This window comes from Salmo salar, chromosome 16 (genome assembly GCF_965601325.2).
Source record: "Salmo salar chromosome 16, fSalSal1, whole genome shotgun sequence".
Classification (NCBI taxonomy): domain Eukaryota; kingdom Metazoa; phylum Chordata; class Actinopteri; order Salmoniformes; family Salmonidae; genus Salmo; species Salmo salar.
In genome coordinates, this window is record NC_138306.1 from 4,187,502 (window position 1) to 4,206,331 (window position 18,830).

Sequence of the window (18,830 nt, forward strand, 5' to 3'; positions counted from 1 at the left end):
TCATAGCAAAGGGTCTGAATACTTATGTAAATAAGGTATTTCTGTTTTTTATTTTTTATACATTTGCAAACATTTCTAAAAACCTGTTTTCGCTTTGTCATTATGGGGTATTGTGTAGATTGCTGAGTGAATTTTTTTGAATCACTTTAGAATAAGGCTGTAATGTAACAAAATGTGGAAAAAGTCAAGGGGTCTGATTACTTTAAGAAGGCACTGTATAAAAATACAAACGCAACATGCAACAATTTCAAAGATTTTACTGAGTTACAGTTCATTTAAGAAAATCAGGCAATCTGATTACTTTCCGAAAGCACTAAACAAAAATATAAACACAACATGCAATAATTTCAAAGATTTTACTGAGTTATAGTTCATATAAGGAAATCAGTCAATTTAAATAACTAAATTAGGCCCTAATCTATGGATTTCAAATGACTGAGAATACAGATATGCATCTGTTGGTCACAGATACCTTAAAAAGGTATGGGCGTGGATCAGAACCAGTCAGTACCTGTGTGAAATTGCTGGATATTGGCGGGAACTGGAACACGCTGTCGTACACTTCGATACAGAGCATCGCAAACATGCTCAATGGGTGACATGTCTTGTGAGTATGCAGGCCTCTAAAATGGCATTGGATGCAGATTATGGTAGAGAAATTAACATTAAATGATCTGCCAACAACTCTGGTGGACATTACTGCAGTCAGCATGCTAATTGCACACTCCCTCAAAACTTGAGACATATGTGGCATTGTGTTGTGTGACAAAACTGCACATTTTAGAGTGGCCATTTATTGTCCCTAGAACAAGGTGCACCTATGTAATGATCATGCTGTTTAATCAGCTTCTTGATATGCCACACCTGGGAGGTGAGATGGATTAACTTGGCAAAGGAGAAATGCTCCCTAACAGGGATGGAAACACATTTGTGCTTAAAATTTGAGAGAAATAAGCTTTTGTCAGTATGGAACATTTCTGGGATCTTTTATTTCAGCTCATGAAACATGGGACCAACAGTATAATATAATGTGGGCTTTCTAAGTCTTCTGCACTAGACGGGGCCTTTGAGACCTATACTACAATGAGGTCAATCCATTTTAAAAAGTCTATGGGCCTATCATTATATGGATAATTAATATTGAACACAGTCAATACATATTACCACTTTTTAAAGCACATTCACTCACATTCAGACTTTAAAATCCCACACAGACATCCTGAAAATGAGTACTTTACACCATGTCAAGAGTTTATTTGACAGTATTTCAGAATATCTTTCAGTAAACAATTATTAGATTTTTTTGCAAAATGTAATATATCCATAGTCACATTTCATAAAAATAGTTGTCCACTTCGGTCTTTGAAACTACAGTATCAATGGTACAGTCAACCATATTTTGTAGGAATTCAGCTGTACATGGTGGATAATACATGGTTAACACGACACAGGTATACTGAGCTTAATGAGGGATTCATGAACGTGCCATCCTTCACACAGATTTATCATTATTCATATTTTTTTCTGTATACAAAATCACTCACAGCAGGCAGGCAGGGGAAAGCCTCCACGGACACACTGAGGGTTGAGCGATATTGTCCGCGTTCCCAGCTGACTACATTGCAGACGAATGTCAGATCTCACAACCACTGGATAGGTGTTTAACATATCAGCTAACCACATCCTATGATATAGCAATCTGATGGCCGAATGCACAGTCGATGATGTGGCACACAACCATTGGTTGATGCATGTAGTCTACCTGGAACGCAACCAGTATCAATTTGTTCACCTTTGACCTTTTTGTTTTTACCATAGAAATTATATGTTTATCGTCTTGACTGGAACACTGCACTCAGTCTAGTGAATCTGCATTGAGAGAAATCGTTTCATTGATGAATGAACACATGTTGTCGGAACAGCTGGCATCCGTGCCAGTATGAGCATCAGTAGTTTCATCCTCTCTGCAACATATGCAACTTAACACTCAAAATTCAATTACTATTACCAAAGAAGAGATATATAGGTTCTGATTTTGTGAATTTCCAAATACCTATAAAGATGGTAGGAGCTCCCAACATTGGTCCTCAAATTACCCAGTGGCAGGATTGCACTCTAAAAGAACACACACTCGTGTTTGGCCTCGTGTGGCTTGTCATGATAAAATAACAACAGTCAACTTTGGGCAACAGGAATCAAAGTCTGCTCCAGGATGACATTTTTCCCTAGGTACAGATCAAAGATCATATTCCCCTCCCCAATCCTGGCATTAACCACTAGTGGGGAAAATGCTAAAATGACCAAGGAATCAGTGTCTAGGGGCCTTTCTCTAGGAAGGCCATTCACTCGGACCTTCATGCTACAGTACAAGCCAGGGCAATAGAGTTTAGATTAGAGATAGACCTTGAGATTAGAATTAGGATTGAGAAATAGATTGAGAAATATACTTTGACCTGTTGGCACCAAAAGCTAAAAGACTGCAAATATGAGTGTAATTGTTTGGTGCCAACATGAATGGCTCTGCATTTCTACGGCTAGCCTCTTCTACAGGCTACACATAATACCCATAGGAAAGTCCAAAATGCATTGTACTCAAACAATTCATTTAGGAACCCATAATATGATGAAAAAGCTAGTAGGCTAAAGAAGTCAGACTTTTTATGATTCTTCTACATATGATTATTTCGCACTGTAAAGTTTCAAAATGTTTTCTGACGCTGTAGACCAAACAGAAACAGTAGGCTTACACCTTGGTACTAGCCACTGATGATGTGCTGTTTGATATGTGTACTGTACAGTACTGTATAATCTCTCACTCGTTCTGCATTTCAGCTCCCTCAAGCTGAAACAAAAGCTAAATCCAACATATGCACCACACAGAATGCACTGCAACTGCCTCTGCAACGCAATGCTGCAGCGCAATGCTGCAAGGCAAACGGCGCGTTCCATTTGAAATTAATGTACTCCTGGTGTACCAAAATGCAATGACTCCGTCGCTGTGATCGAGGCGAACGGCACTCCGCCCCACCTCGTATCCCATGTAAAACCTCCGCTTCTCAATAAATCCTATGCCCCGAACCCCCACAGTGTTGTGGTTCATGATGCACAGTAAAAGGCATAGAAATGGGAAATATAGAATGGACAGCTAGAGTTCTCTGTTTCACGTGCTGCTGACACATACATACAGTATAGCCCAGCTAAAAATGTCCATAGTTACAGAATCTACAGTGGCGACACGTCATTCAGGGCACCTGTTTTGAGCCCCACATTTGTAGTAATGCGTGTCACATATCAGTTAATAAAGCTTGTTTTCTTGAGTAAGGCAACTCCAAAATGCAGCTGTTTCAGCCTAGCTCAGTGCTTTCTGTGGTGGGGCAAGCCAGCAGAAAATACGGAGCGTTGTGCCGTAATTGGCTCAGTGTTCTGTCACTCATGGGACACTACTTCACCTCCAAGTCTAAGGGTAGACTTAGAAAATTCTAGCCCCTTGGGTGCTGCCATAGAGTTACATTAGAAGTGCACATCCAAGAAGGCTCAAGGTCATTGGCCACAGATAAAATGACGTCAAATCACGTTGTACAGTAGCTTTGATTGGACTGATCATGTCAACATCATACTTTCAAAATCTTAGCTAGCAGTCATCATCATGAATCAAGTCAACAATCTACTGGCAAATCCTTTTTAATCCTTGTCATATGAAGAGAAATCATGAAGAGAAATTATAGATAAAACATATCGGTGCTCATCGGCCATTGGACATAAACATTACACAACAAGTTGGAAATCGCAAATTCAATAATGAGTGATTTGGAAGGAATCAGTGACAGTGGCTGTGTGGTCCCAAATCTGGATTTAAGGGGGCTCTTTTCCAAGTTTAAAATTATAAACATTCAACAATGGCCATGCTGTCAATGAAGCATGATTTGTGCCACGCTCAAAACAACTGTTAACTCAGAACTGCGGAAACTTTACTTTGGTGAGTTCAAGACAACTGGGAAGTCGGGAATAAAGAAGCTCCGACTTGAAAAATACGTTTTCAACGGTCATCCAACTCGGTATTGTAAATCTGGCCTCTTTCTAGAGCTACGACCTGAAGATCAATGACGTCATCATGATTCAACCTTGTTTTTTTGTTTTGAAAGCACCATAAATCCAGAGAATTCAAGAGTTTGATGACAGAATTTGCCCACCAAGGACCGCCACGCCACCTTCCTGTTCAAGTGAGCACAGCACAACAAGGTGAGTGCAAAAATGCATTGTATGCTGCTGCATACATTTTGTAACATGCCAGGGCGATATGTATACTGTAGCTAAGAAAGTAATACTAAGTGTATGTTGTGTAGTAAGATGTTAGTAGCTAATTAATGTAGCTAATTAATGTAGCTAGTAGCTAATTACGATACTCTTATCCGCTTGTCGTCCCCTTATGGCATAGTTTGTACATCTCAATTGTCATTAGAAACCACATGTGTTTAAGCAAGTCAGCCATATCAGCTATGTTTTTTTAAAAGGCAGTAAATGAGTCTGAATGAACTGTTTCGCTGCCAGACAAGGCTCCGCTGATAGCCAGGTGTAGCAGTGGTAAGATGTTGGGACTGCTGTTGGTACAGGTTTATGTAGGACCTAACTGCTTTGCTGGCATGCATCCCACTTCTTTTTTTTTTTGCCCCACCAAGATTTGCATGCTAAACTCGCCACTGAGAATCTAGTCTATTTCTAGTAACATAACCAAGGGTTTTCCAAACTCGGTCAAAACCAACGCACTTATGTTTACACACACAACAACTGTAATATATCATTCCGTTTTTAAGGTGGTGGGTTGTAATCATCTTGAGAGAGAGAGAGAGGTAGAGAGAGAGAGGGAGAGAGGGGTAGAGAGAGAGAGAGAGAGAGAGAGAGAGGTAGAGAGAGAGAGGGAGAGAGAGGTAGAGAGAGAGAGGGAGAGAGGGGTAGAGAGAGAGAGAGAGAGAGAGAGGTAGAGAGAGAGAGGGAGAGAGAGGTAGAGAGAGAGAGAGAGAGAGAGGTAGAGAGAGAGAGAGGTAGCGAGAGAGAGAGAGAGAGAGGTAGCGAGAGAGAGGTAGCGAGAGAGAGGTAGAGAGAGAGAGGTAGAGAGAGGTAGAGAGAGGTAGAGAGGTAGAGAGAGAGAGAGAGAGAGAGAGAGAGAGAGAGCGAGAGATCCCTCTTGCATCTGATGGTGTGAGTGGTGGGTTGGATTTGGGAGCCTATGAAGAGCCAGCCAGTCCAACCTGGTCAGAAGTGGTCTTGTCCAGTGTATACCAGTAAACCGATCTCCACCGCCTCCGTTCAGACTCACACTCAGGTAGGGAGAGTCCCAGGGCCATGCGGCAGTGTTCGGAGCCTGCGTGGGTGTGTGTACACTCTCCCCATCAGGGGCGCCGGTGCTGCTGCTCTCCATCCTCTCCGCGGAGTTCCCTCTGAGAGCTTTGGGGGGCCGCAGCGTAGGCTGGGGCTCTTGGGGTCCCCCCTCCACCTACCCAGGCCCATGTGGGGTTTCCTGCTCCCGGACAGTGCACTTGGTTTGGGACCTGCCACCTGTAGCCCCTCTCGTGGAGCTGGGGTCTGGAGCCTGGGCTGCCGTACACGGTGAGGCCTCTAGAGAGAGCTGGTGGGGGGAGTCTAGGGTGGAGGCTGGATGGGATGAGAGAGATGAGGTGGGTGGCTGATGGGGGTCAAGGGTCACTTCCTGCAGGGCAGAGAGGGCTGGAGGAAGGGTATCCCAGGGGGAGGCACCGTCTACTGAGAGAGGATGACACCCAGTCAGAGACACACACTACAGGTTGATACGCAGTGACACACACACACACACACACACACACACACACACACACACACACACACACACACACACACACACACACACACACACACACACACACACACACACACACACAACATAAGTATGCATGCACACACACACACACACACAGCCCTCTCTTCACACACACAGACAGACATAAGTATGCACACACACACACACACACACACACACACACACACACACACACACACACACACACACACACACACACACACACACACACACACACACACACACACACACACACACACACACACACACACACACACAGCTGTAAAGCTGACCCATAATAGTCTCCCTGAGTATAATTGTTTTCCATATGGCCAGATAGTTGCAGGATAAAGAAGAAAAACAGAGAGGAATGATGTCAATCAAGACTGCAGCCTTGCTAGACCAAAATAAAATTGTATTATCTCTCTATAATCTCCTTATGTATCCACACTCAGATCCTTGTTCACACACAGCTGCACTGTCATCACCAGGACAGTCAGGACTATATACACTCAGTGGCCTGTTTGTTAGGTACACCCATCTAGTACCGGGACGGACCCACCTTTGCCTCCAGAACAGCCTGAATTCTTCGGGGCATGGAAGCGTTGGTATCAAGGGACCTAACGTCTGCCAAGAAAACATTCCCCACAACATTACACCACCGCCACCAGCCTGTACCTTAACAGTAGGCAGGATGGGGCCATGGACTCATGCTGCTTACATGCTGACTACACCGGGCACGCACATGTTGATTTTGTCCATCCACTCCAGATACGATCAGGACACGCAGGTTGAAATATCAAAACAAACCCTGAACCCACCATATTAATTTGGGGACAGGTCGAAACACATGAAACATTCATGGACATTTAGCTAGCTTGCTGTTGCTAGCTAATTGGTCCTGGGATATAAACATTGGGTTGTTATTTTACCTGAAATGCACAAGGTCCTTTTTTCATGGATCTTTGTAGAATTTTGACCAATTTTGAGTCAAACAAAATCGTGTGTTCTCTACTCCGACAATTAATCCACAGATAAAAGGGGGGGGGACTTGGTTTGTTTCTAGTAATCTCTCCTCCTTCAGTCTTATTCTTCTGTGGACTTTATATGGCGTTTGGCAACCAACTTTAAGGTGCATTACCACCACCAACTAGGCTGGAGTATGGAGCTCAATTCAGCTTTCAATCAACCATGTGGGTATATGCTCCTAAAAACCAATGAGGATATTGGAGAGGCGGGATTTGCAACACGTCAAGCGTCTAAAATAGAACCAAGTTAGAACCAAGTTCTAACCAAGATTAAGATTAAATTATTGAATAACATGTATGTGTACATTTATTTTGCAACGCTCACGAACGTAATGCATGTTACGCCAAATCCTGACTCTGCCATCAGCATGACGCAACAGGTACTGGGATTTGCTAGACCAGGCAATGTTTTGCCACTGTTTTTGCCATTGTCCTGTGTTGGTGATCGCGTGCCCACTGGAGCTGGTTCTTCTTGTTTTTAGCTGATAGGAGTGGAACCCGATGTGGTCGTCTGCTGCATTAACCCATCCGGGACAAGGTTGTTCTGCACACCACTGTTGTACTGCACCGCTATTTGCTTGTTTGTGGCCCACCTGTTTGTGGCCCAATTCTTGCCATTCTCATTCGGCCTCTCATTAACAAGCTGTTTTCGCCCACAGGACTGCTGCTGACCGGATGTTTTTTGTTTGTCGCACCGTTCTCTGTAAACCCTAGACACTGTCATGCGTGAAAAGCCCAGGAGGTTTCTGAGATACTGGAACCGGCGTGCCTGGAACCGACGATCATACCACGCTCAAAGTCGCTTAGGTAATTTGATTTGCCCATTCTAACGTTCAATCGAACAGTAAGTGAATGTGTCAATGCCACTGAGTGTATATATATATATATCATTATGTATGCGCTCTAAATGGCACCCTATTCCCTATACAGTGCACTACTTTTGACTAGGGCCCATTTAGGGTGCCACCTGGGATGCACTCTGTGTGTGACAAGATCGGTCTATTACTGAAGAGTGTGTGTGTGCGTGTGAGGATGGCCCTGGTCAACACTGAGAGCAGTTTCACTTTACTGAGGGTGCACTTCATTGCATAGTCTACTGTGGTGCAGGTCCTCTTCAGACCTGATTGCTTTTTCTACTGAGACCACCACAACCAAACACAAGCCTGATTGTCTCAACACATTAACAGATATTACCATACACATGCACTGACACAGAGGCAGGCAGTGATGCACATACACACGCACACATGTAGGATATACACACACACACACACACACACACACACACACACACACACCAGCATTCACACACAGGTAGGATACACGCCAGCACACACACACTTGCACTCATGCACTTACACACACACGCATTCACACAAACACACACACAAGCAGATTTAAATGAGAGTCAGAATGGAGAGAAAGACATGCAGCTTTTCACGAACCGTGTCTTTAGAGTGGCCCATTAGGAAGAAATAGGGTGAGCTTAGCATATCACCTTTCATGCACATGGAGAGGTTGGAAGGTACCATTCCTAAGGGAAGTGGAGTAAAAGCCTATACCAATCATTAGAGTTAAAGTAAAGGGGTTAAAAAGACATTTTCACTCGTGTTATTTCACAAAGGACAGTTTGATAAGCAGAAAGCATCATCAGAAGCTTCTCAGATGTTGTTTCAATGTCGGGTTATGGAAGCAGATTGAATTAGCTAAAGCTTTTGTTGTGTCAGTTAAGGTGTCTTTCAGGTTCCACAGAGCAGTAGCAGTAAGAGTAGGTAGGTATGAAACATTTCAGGTATTATCTGCTGTTTATAGCACCCATCATGGTTGTAACATTTGCGGTGGTCTGCATTAGTGTGTGTGAGAGGGAAGCCGTGATTACACCTTGCATTAACATGTGGTTGTCACCATCCTTCACCATCGATCACTATCTGATCAAGATTAGTTGCATATACACATGGTAATAAAATGTGTATCTTATTTGCCCACTGAGTCTGCATTGTAACCAGATACACTGGTCCCTCCTGTATGCAAATTATTTCTACCTGCCTTGGACCTCCCCTTATGACACAAGCTGTATATAACGACAAAAAACAGCACACTTTTATGTTCAATAATTTTATACTCTCATCATTATAGCATACTTTTGTTATCCAACATTTTAAGACTGGGGATAATACTGTCCCGATAACCTCGACCTGTCCACAGTTGTACAAATTGATATTCAATATTTAATATTCAAATGAATACTCATCCCTAAAAAACTTACCAAACACACCAGCTGAGAATCTGAATGTGTTTACAAAATATAATTAATGCACAATGCATTAAAAGAATGACACTTAGGCCCTAATGCACACAGTAAAAACAAAAAGTAGGCTACAGTGCATCTCTGAATGTCACAACACATTGGTCTGAACAGGGGTGATCTTTACGCATGGATGTTTACGTACACTGCCTTTATATTATTGTTATCTTGTATTGTAAATAACCTTTGACATTGCTATCTTGTGACGTTGAAGTTGTCTTCACCTCTATTTTAATGCCACGCCAAACAAAGTTAGATAAGGCTTATAAAAATAAAGATATTTATGAACAGATATCATCCTGAATGACAGAAAAAGGCTTCTCCCATTCCCACGGCCAATGCCAGCGCAAAATCAAATAACTGAAAACATTGTACAGAAAAGCCAATGACTGTAATGGTGGGAACCTGAGAACCCAAAGCCCATGGGTGACAGTCCACTGTTTATTCTGGACAGTGCTTTGGAGGATGAAAATACTAAGGGTAAGCTGCTTAGCGTTTCATATACTTTTTTTGGTCATGTCAATAGCCAAATTCAGTTTCTATATCAGATATGAAAATAATACAGTGGCTTTTCTATCGAAATGTTATAAAAGTCCACTCTGGCTAGAGCTAAAGGCAGGCTACAGGAGGAAAATTAGGCTTACACATTATACCTTGACATACACTTGTAATGCACTGCTCTCTCTGCTGCGACTCCATCATAGTATGTCCCATGCATACCTAATACATTTGTAGTTCAGTTTAAATTCTGTAATGCTAGTAGCTATATCAGTCTATCAACCCTCAATGAGTGGAAGAAAGTGAATAATGATTTGGAGGAAACCAAACCACAGACCTTCTTCAGGAAGTCAATTATTTTCCCCTTTGGTAAAACTGTTTAGGCTTATACTTAATTAGAATCTGATGCCTGTAATATAATGCAATCCTTTTCAATTTTATTTCATTATATTCTGTGAATCTTTGAGCATTTTCCAGACAAATCTCTAGCAATAAGTTGCAGAAGATGTCCAAACTGATAAGTAAAGGCGTATAGTTTTCTGTAAGCTTGAGCGAGGCCACTGTCCAATTTAATATACAATACGTAGCACTCTTTAGGCTACTTTTATGTGGCATTAGTCCACGGTGTCAGTAGGCACATGGCTTCTAACGAAGACCATGATCTTAATTCTAGAGGAATTGTAAAGTTACCGTTGTCCATAATTAGGCTACTACCTCAACTGGCCGGTGTAATTTTTTTTTTTGTGGGTGGAAACAACTGTGACGTTGGCCTAATGTATTTGCTTTCATTGTCAGGATTTGTTTACACTTCAAGGTTATCTGTACAAGATGTGTCTTCGACTACCTCCAGAGGTGGTCATGAAGATCTAATCACAATCAGTTCAAATTGCATCTTTTGATTGTCTACACCTGTCAAAAAATGTGGGCAGAATCAGAATGTGGACAAGATCAGGACAACGGACGCATGTTAGAACCAGGTATAAACGGGCTAGAGAGAGAGAGAGAGAGAGTGAGAGAGAGAGAGTGAGAGCGAAAGGGAAACAGAGAGAAAGAGTGTATGAGCGATGATGAAATTAGACCCAACCAAATCATTACAAAACGAAAAGATAATTACTTGACACAATGGAAAGAATTAACAAGATAACAGAGAAAACTAGAACGCTATTTGGCCCAAAACAGGGAGCAGACAGCAGCAGAATACCTGACCACTGTGACTGACCCAAAATTAAGGAAAGCTTTGACGTACGTACAGAATCTGTGAGCATAGCCTTGCTATTGAGAGAGGCCACCATAAGCAGACCTGGCTCTCAGGAGAAGACAAGCTATGTGCACACTGCCCACAAAATGAGGTGGAAACTGCACTTCCTAACCTCCTGTCAAATCTAGGACTATATTAGAGACATGTGACTCATTTGAGGAAACTAGACATATGTCGCTCTCACAGGAGAGCCATGGAGATAGCAATTTCTAACACAGCTTTTTTTTTAAAGATATCACGAAGTAGAACTGAAAAGGAGTTGCTCTTCACTTTCTGGAGGACAGAGTTTTGAAATCGATGGAATGCACGGTGGAGTTAGAGTATGATAGCTAAGGAGATGGAGGAAATTCTGCCTTTTGATTGCAAATATGCAGACGGAGTCGAAAAAAGAACACACAGAAGGCTATTGAATAAAACACCCGTCTCAGGATTACATCTTCAAACTAAGGCAACAACGGCATCCGTGACAGAGAGGGCGAAGCGTCGATCCATGTATACGGGCAAGATTTTCAGATATGAATTTTCAGATATTACACATTTCTAGTTTAGTCAGAAGGCTGTTTTCATTTCAAGTTAAAGCGTACTGTTTGATAGCTAGCTAACGTTAGCTGGCTGGCTTGCTAGCTAACGTTACGTGTATGATCTGTATACTAATGTTTTTTGTATCTAAGAGTCATTTGCATTGCTAATTATAGCCTAATGTTAGCAAGCTAGCTAACATTGAACCTGGTTGGTTAGCTACCTGCAGATTCATGCAGGGTAGTAATGTTATGAGTTGGGATTATGGTTCATTGTTTAGCTAACTAGCTAGCTACATGTCTAAACAAAAGACTCCACAATGCAAGTAACTATTTCAATAGAATGATTATGTTGTCACTGCGACAGGTGTCGATAGACGTAGCTGGTAAATTCACTCTGGCTATCTACTCTGATTTCAGAGCACTCGTCTGAGTGTGCCAGAGCGCAGAATAACTGACGAATTTACGGACACTCAATTGTTGCCAGTAGCACAGTTGCGGTAGCCAACGCTCTGGATAACATAAAAATAGCCTATCCAGCTCTATTAGGGCGAGTAAAGTGCTACTGTCACTGTAAAGTGGTTGTTCCACTGCATATCATAAGGTGAATGCACCAATTTGTAAGTCGCTCTGGATAAGAGCGTCTGCTAAGCGTCTGTAAATGTAAATGTAAATGAGTAAAATGGTCAGAGTGAGCTGTTCCCTCGTTTGTGTCTGGAAGTAGCTCGCAAGCTAGCCAACGTTAGCCAGTTAGCTTGGGTGCTTGACTGCTGTTGTTAGGACAGAACGCTCGGATCAACCCTACCTCCTGTGGGGACGGGGGCCTGGGATTAAAAATAAAAAATAAATACTATATAAATATAGGACAAAACACAAGAGAGAGCACAACACAGCACAACACTGATAGAGACACAGCACAGCACAACACTACATAAAGAGAGACCTAAGACAACAACATAGCAAGGCAGCAACAAATGACAACACAGCATGTTAGCAACACAACCCTGACCTGTTCACTGTGATTACTATTATTTGACCATGCTGGTCATTTATGAACATGAACATCTAGGCTATGTTCTGTTATATTTTCCACCCAGCACAGCCAGAAGAGGACTGGCTACCCCTCATAGCCTGGTTCTTCTTTAGGTTTCTTCCTAGGTTTTGGCCTTTCTAGGGAGTTTTCCCTAGCCACCGTGCTTCTACACCTGCATTGCTTGCTGTTTGGGGTTTTAGGCTGGGTTTCTGTACAGCACTTTGATATATCAGCTGATGTAAGAAGGGCTATATAAATACATTTGATTTGAACATGGTAGCAGCACAAAACATGGTTCAAACGTTATTGGGCACAGACAACAGCACGAAGGTCAAGAAGGTAGAGACAATAATACATCACACAAAGCAGCCACAACTGCTCAGAGTCTTTGAATTGAAGAGATTGCGATAGCTGTCCAGTTTGAGTGTTTGTTGCAGCTTGTTCCAGTCGTTAGCTGCAGCGAACTGAAAAGACGAGCGACTCAGGGATGTGTGTGCTTTGGGGACCTTTAACAGAATGTGACTGGCAAAATGGTTGTTGTATGTGGGGGATGAGGCCTGCAGTAGATATCTCAGATAGGGGGGAGTGAGGGCTAAAAGGGTTTTATAAGCATCAACCAGTGGGTCTTGCGACGAGTATACAGAGGAGTATAGAGTGCATTGAAGTGTCCTATAAGGAGCATTGGTGGCAAATCTGATGGCTGAATGGTAAAGAACATCTAGCCGCTCGAGAGCACCCTTATCTGCCGATCTATAAATTATGTCTCTGTAATCTAGCATGGGTAGGATGGCCATCTGAATCAGGGTTAGTTTGGCAGCTGGGGTGAAAGAGGAGCGATTACAATAGAGGAAACAAAGTCTAGATTTAACTTTAGCCTGCAGCTTTGATATGGGCTGAGAGAAGGACAGTGCACCATCTAGCCATACTCCCAATTACTTGTATGAGGTGACTACCTCAAGCTCTAAACCCTCAGAGGTAGTAATAACACCTTTGGGAAGAGGGGCATTCTTCTTACCAAACCACATGACCTTTGTTATGGAAGTGTTCAGAACAAGCATGCACCTGTGGAATGGCCGTTAAGGGTAGAGAAAGCTCGTTGGACACTAAGAAAGCTTTGTTGTTGAGCATTTAACACAAAATCCGGGGAGGCACCTGCTGAGTATAAAACTGTATCATCTGCATATAAATGGATGAGAGAGCTTCCTACTGCCTGAGCTATGTAGTTGATGTAAATTGAGAAGGGCGTGGGGCCTAGGATCGAGCCTTGGGGTACTCCCTTGGTGACAGGCAGTGGCTGAGACAGCAGATTTTCTGACTTTGTACACTGCACTCTTTGAGAGAGGTAGTTAGTAGACCAGGCCAAAGACCCCTCAGAGATACACCAATATTCCTTTGCCGGCCCACATGAATGGAATGGTCTACCGTATCAAAAGCTTCGTCCAAGTCAATAAAAATAGCAGCACAATATTGCTTAGAATCAAGGGCAATGGTGACATCATTGAGGACCTTTAAGGTTGCAGTGACACGTCCATAACCTGAGTGGAAACCAGATTGCATACCCGAGAGAATACTACATTCATCAAGAAAGCCAGTCAGTTGATTATTGACAAGTTTTTCCAACACTTTTGATAAACAGGGCAAAATAGAAATTGGCCTATAACAGTTAGGATCAGCTTGATCTCCCCCTTTAAATAAAGGACAAACTGTGGCTGCCTTCCAAGCAATGGGAACCTCCCCAGAAAGGAGAGACAGGTTAAAAAGGTCAGAGATAGGCTTCGCGATTATAGGGGCAGCAACCTTAAAGAAGAAAGGGTCTAAACCATCTTACCCAGATGTTTTTTGGGGGTCAAGTTTAAGGAGCTCCTGCAGGGAGAAACTTTGTAGTGTGGCAGGGGAAAAAGAGGAGAAGCATCAGGGATAGTCGCATTAGAAGGGGTGGGAGATGAGGAAATGTTGGACGGGCAAGGAGGCATGGCTGAGTGAAATAGGTATCCTGACTTAATGAAGTGGTGATTAAAAAGTTCAGCCATGTAATTCTTGTCAGTAACAACCATCAACATTAAGGGACATGGGCAGCTGTAAGGAGGAGGGTTTATTCTTCAGGTCTTTAAATGTTTTCCAGAACTTCTTGGGGTTAGACCCACAGAGAGAACTGCTCTTTAAAGAAACTAACTTTGGCCTTCTGGATAGCCTGAGTGCACTTATTTCTCATTTGGCTGAATGATAGCCTGTCTGCCTGAGTATGCGTGTGCCGAGCCTTTCGCCTAAGGCAATTCTTGAGGTAATTCTTAAGATGGTGTGAACGATACTGAATGGGTGTAGACAAAGAAGAGCTCTCCAGTAGGTGTACCAAAACATTCAAGGCCATTTTCTCAAAAGTGAGGTTACAAGTTTATCAACTTCCAAAGCAGAATTGCCTTCCCGTTGTTCCTCATCTGAAGTGTATGATATACCATTTTCTATCTCTGAGTCTCTATTTTTAGACAATGTAAAAACACCATTTCAAATTTTGCTACGTAAGACAGAATCGAGCCGGCAGGTCACATATTTCCCTCAGATTACACAGACTCACAAAGAATTCGAAAACAAATCCAATTATGATAAACTCCCATATCTATTGGGTGAAATACCAGTGTGCAATCATAGCAGCAACCAGTGAAGAACAAACACCATTGTAAATACAACCCATATTTATGTTAATTTATTTTCCCTTTTTTACTTTAACTATTTGCACATCGTTACCACACAGTATTTAGCCTTAATATCACATTTGAAATGTCTCTATTCCTTTGGAACTTTTATGAGTGTAATGTTTACTGTTCATTATTTAATGTTTATTTCACTTTTGTTAATGATCTATTTCATTTGGTTTGGCAATGTAAACATGTTTCCCATGCCAATAAAGCACTTAGAATTGTATTGAAATTGAGAGAGAGAGAGTGAGAGAGAGAGAAAGAGAGAGAGGGGGGGAGAGAGAGAGGGGGGAGAGAGAGAGAGTGAGCAATGATGGAAAACAAGAGAGAAATTTAAAAAAACTAGCACAAGAGAGAGATTGTCAACCAAAAAGAAAGATTGAGAGAGAAAGATATAATCAAAGACAGAGAAAAATTATAAAGCGAGAGGGAAAGATTAAAAATTAAGATGGAGGTTTATTTGGGGGGAGACCCACCATACTCAGGCACCTGTCCCGTGCCTCTCTTTAGCAACAGTCTCACCCGCCTGCACCCCGCCTTGATCAACTCGATGGCCCGGGCATGAGTCATGTCCCGGGTACTGTCGCCATTTATCTCAATGATTTGATCCCCCACCTGAGAGAGAGAGAGAGAAATAGCGAGAGGGAGAGTGAGAGAAAAGAAACAAAGTGATAAAAAAGAGAGTAAAGATGGGACAGGATGAACATAGAGACTTGTCAAATTATATAAAGTACCGCATTGGTATTGGGCTGGAAAAGAATGTTGCTGTGTTGCAGTCAGGACAGGAAGTGATGTCCCTCACCCTCATTCTGCCATTGCGGATGGCTGGCCCATCCTCTGCAAGCCGCAAAACAAACAGATCCATCTTGTACTCCCGTCCCCCACGGATACTGAAGCCAAAACCCTTCACACTCTTCTCCAGCTCTACCGTGAAGTAGTCAAAGTCCTGTGCACAGCACACAACCAAGAACCAACATTCATAAAAAATATAGCCAATACATAGTCAACTTAGTCTGGGATGTGTAGTTTTACATGCTGTCTATAATATGGGATTCTGGGGTATGTTGTCTTACCTGTGGTGTCCAATAGAGGATTCTGGGATGTACAGACTTACCTGTGGTCTGAAGTCTGGGGGGAACTGCTCTAAAGGGAACTGTCTGTCCACTAAGTATTTTCTGTAATAAGGGATTCTCGGATATGTAGTCTCAACTGTGATGTTTAGTAGGGGATTCTAGGATGTGCAGACTTATCTGTGGTCTGAAGTCCGGGGGGAACTGCACCAATGAAAGCTGTGCAGATTTTGAGTGTTTGTACTAGGGAATTCGGGGGTATGTAGTCCTACATATGGTGTGTACTGTAGTAATTGCTTCTGGGATGTGCAGTCTTACCTGTGGTCTGAAGTCAGGTGGAAACTGTGCTAGAGGGAACTGTGCAGCAAGTGTTGTTGAGTGTTGTCTGTAGTCGATGAGGGGAGGAGGGTGACGGTAATCCAGTGTGGGCGGCTGCCGGTAATCAGCCACCGGAGGGTGCCGGTAGTCAACGGGGGGCTGCCGGTAGTCAGTGAAGGGAGGCTGGCGGATATCCGGTTTCACGTCCTGCCTGGCTTTCACCTCTGACCTGTAGACACCAGACAAATATGAGGTTGAGAAAGAGTGTGCGTATTCCTGTTCAGTGCATGTGACAAATACAATTTGATTTGATTTGAAATACCTGCCGTCGTGGAGGTAGAGCGGGGGAGGGTGGCCGGGTGGCTGGGCGACTGGGCTCTGCTGGGTCCCTGCCGGGCTGGGCTGGGCGGCCGCTCCTGGGGTAGGCTGTGTGGCTGCTGCTGGTACTTGGCCTGGCTGGTCTGGTGTTTGGCTGGGCAGAGCTGGTGGTGCTGGGCCTTCCTGGGTGGTGGTTGTCTGGCCCGGCTGGGCTGGTGCATGACCCGGCTGGGATGCTCCTTGGCTGGGCTGGTTGACTATGGGGCTGGGCTGGGCCTGGGGGCTGTGTTTCTGGGTCATGGGGCTCTGCTTCTCTGAGCTGGGCCTCGAGTGGGGATCTAAGATGGAGAGATGGAGTTATGTTTCACTATATTGGATCATTCCAATATATTGCTATCACTTCGCGGTGGAGGGATACATCTGAGGTGAGGATTTACAGATTTACTCCTGTATACACTTGTGTTACGGCTGGTTTGAGGTACGGTTTGAGGTACAAACTTTCTGAAGTTCGCTTGCTAAGTGAAATATCTTGCGTGGAAGTATACGCACTGGCTGTTTGCAGCCTGGAGCAGCTGGCCACATGGCCAGCCCCTCCTCTTGAGTGCTGTATCTTCCGCCCGTGGTTTGTCGTGCTTGTGTTTCGTTAGCTTTACACTACGACTCTGTGTGCATCCATTAATACATTGGTGGCTCTTGCTGCCACAAACTGTATTTACCTTACACAACTTGCCGACTGGCTTGTTGTGTGTTGTGAATTGTGTGTTGTGAATTGCTTTAATATGCTGTCCCCGCGCTATAGGAGTGGGTTCTTTGCTAATTACCCTACACGGGTTCTCTGATAATTCCCCTACAGGGTGTTCTTCTTCTTTCTCCTGCAGAATGTAAGAATATGGTGGTGGGCTGCCACTACGTTGAGACATTAACTTTGGAGTTCCTTAACGGAGTTACTCCATCATATGGTGCTGTTTTGAGTTTTTTGCTTGAATAAAATCTAGGTAAAATCATAGTTGGCCTAAAACTAAAACAAAAAAACACATATCAAATCCATTACCTGGTTGCTGTATTTTTTGTCTAACTGTTTTCCCCACAGGGGTCTTCCCCTGTGTTTTCAGAGGTACTGGGTAATTTATCCCTCACCGGGTTCCTATTCCTCCAAGCGAGTCACGACATAGCTCTCCCAGTGCGTCAGACCCCTGAACCGTGGCCTTGTTGGCTTGGCTGGGCTTATGGCTTCCCTTTGTGACAGGTGTGATGGTGTCATCCCCTGGGGATCCGCATACCTCGTGTATGCACTGCCTGGGTTTGAGCCATACTGGATGCCTGTTTTGTGTGGTGTTCTTAGAACACCTGCACCTGGCGTGATTGGAGGCCATGCACAAGAGGGTCGGCCAAGCTGGGGCTCAGGCTGGGGACGAGCTCCCTCCCTCAGGAGTGGTGCGGCAGCGAGCTGTTAGTCCCTCTACTGGGCCCAGTACCCCTCCAACGAAGCGTGGCCAGAGCCACCGCAGACAGAGCCCCTTGGCTGCCAGTCCTGGACGGGGGCATGAGTCAGACTGCTGGGACCACCTTGAATGGAGGGAGCATGCCCTGCATCAGGAGGTTGATAGCTTCGATGGCAATGACAGCTGTTCACTTTTGGCCAGTGATAGGCTGTTCCTGGGGGACAATGCTGGCACTGTTCACCACGTGAGCGGGCTACCAGACTGACAGGCCATCAGAAGCATCCAGCGGGTTTCATCGCCCCCAGCGGCCACCTTACTTGGGTAGCCACTGCACTGGACATCAACTGGTGGACAGTGAGGACTCTCCATCTGTCCCCATCTCTGCTGAGTTCCGCAAGGCCTTGCAGGACAGCTGGACCTCTGCCAGGTGGAACCCGCGACTGAAGGCGGGATCCCCCCAGAGTCTTTGATGCGGACTTGAGAGCCACATATGGTTCCCTCTGCTCTCTTGGCCGCCTT

General features: G+C 44.0%; 1 protein-coding gene across 9 annotated transcripts in view; it reads right to left on the bottom strand.

The window, feature by feature from the left end:
- Positions 1-1,230: 1,230 nt before the first annotated feature.
- Positions 1,231-18,830, bottom strand: part of LOC106573044 (membrane-associated guanylate kinase, WW and PDZ domain-containing protein 2) — a 324,009-nt gene continuing 306,409 nt past the window's right edge. For 5 of the 9 annotated variants that reach the window (XM_014147683.3, XM_014147669.3, XM_045696843.2 and 2 more), the window contains 5 exons: positions 16,874-17,207; positions 16,552-16,780; positions 15,966-16,109; positions 15,640-15,778; positions 1,231-5,757 (listed from right to left, as the gene is read on the bottom strand). In XM_014147683.3, coding sequence (XP_014003158.3) covers positions 5,492-5,757; positions 15,640-15,778; positions 15,966-16,109; positions 16,552-16,780; positions 16,874-17,207 — 1,112 coding nt within the window. In that variant the 3' untranslated portion in view covers positions 1,231-5,491. Of the gene's footprint in view, positions 5,758-8,303; positions 8,393-15,639; positions 15,779-15,965; positions 16,110-16,551; positions 16,781-16,873; positions 17,208-18,830 lie in introns of all 9 variants that reach the window. The other 4 variants (XM_014147684.3, XM_045696841.2, XM_045696842.2 and 1 more) reach the window with 3 other exon arrangements.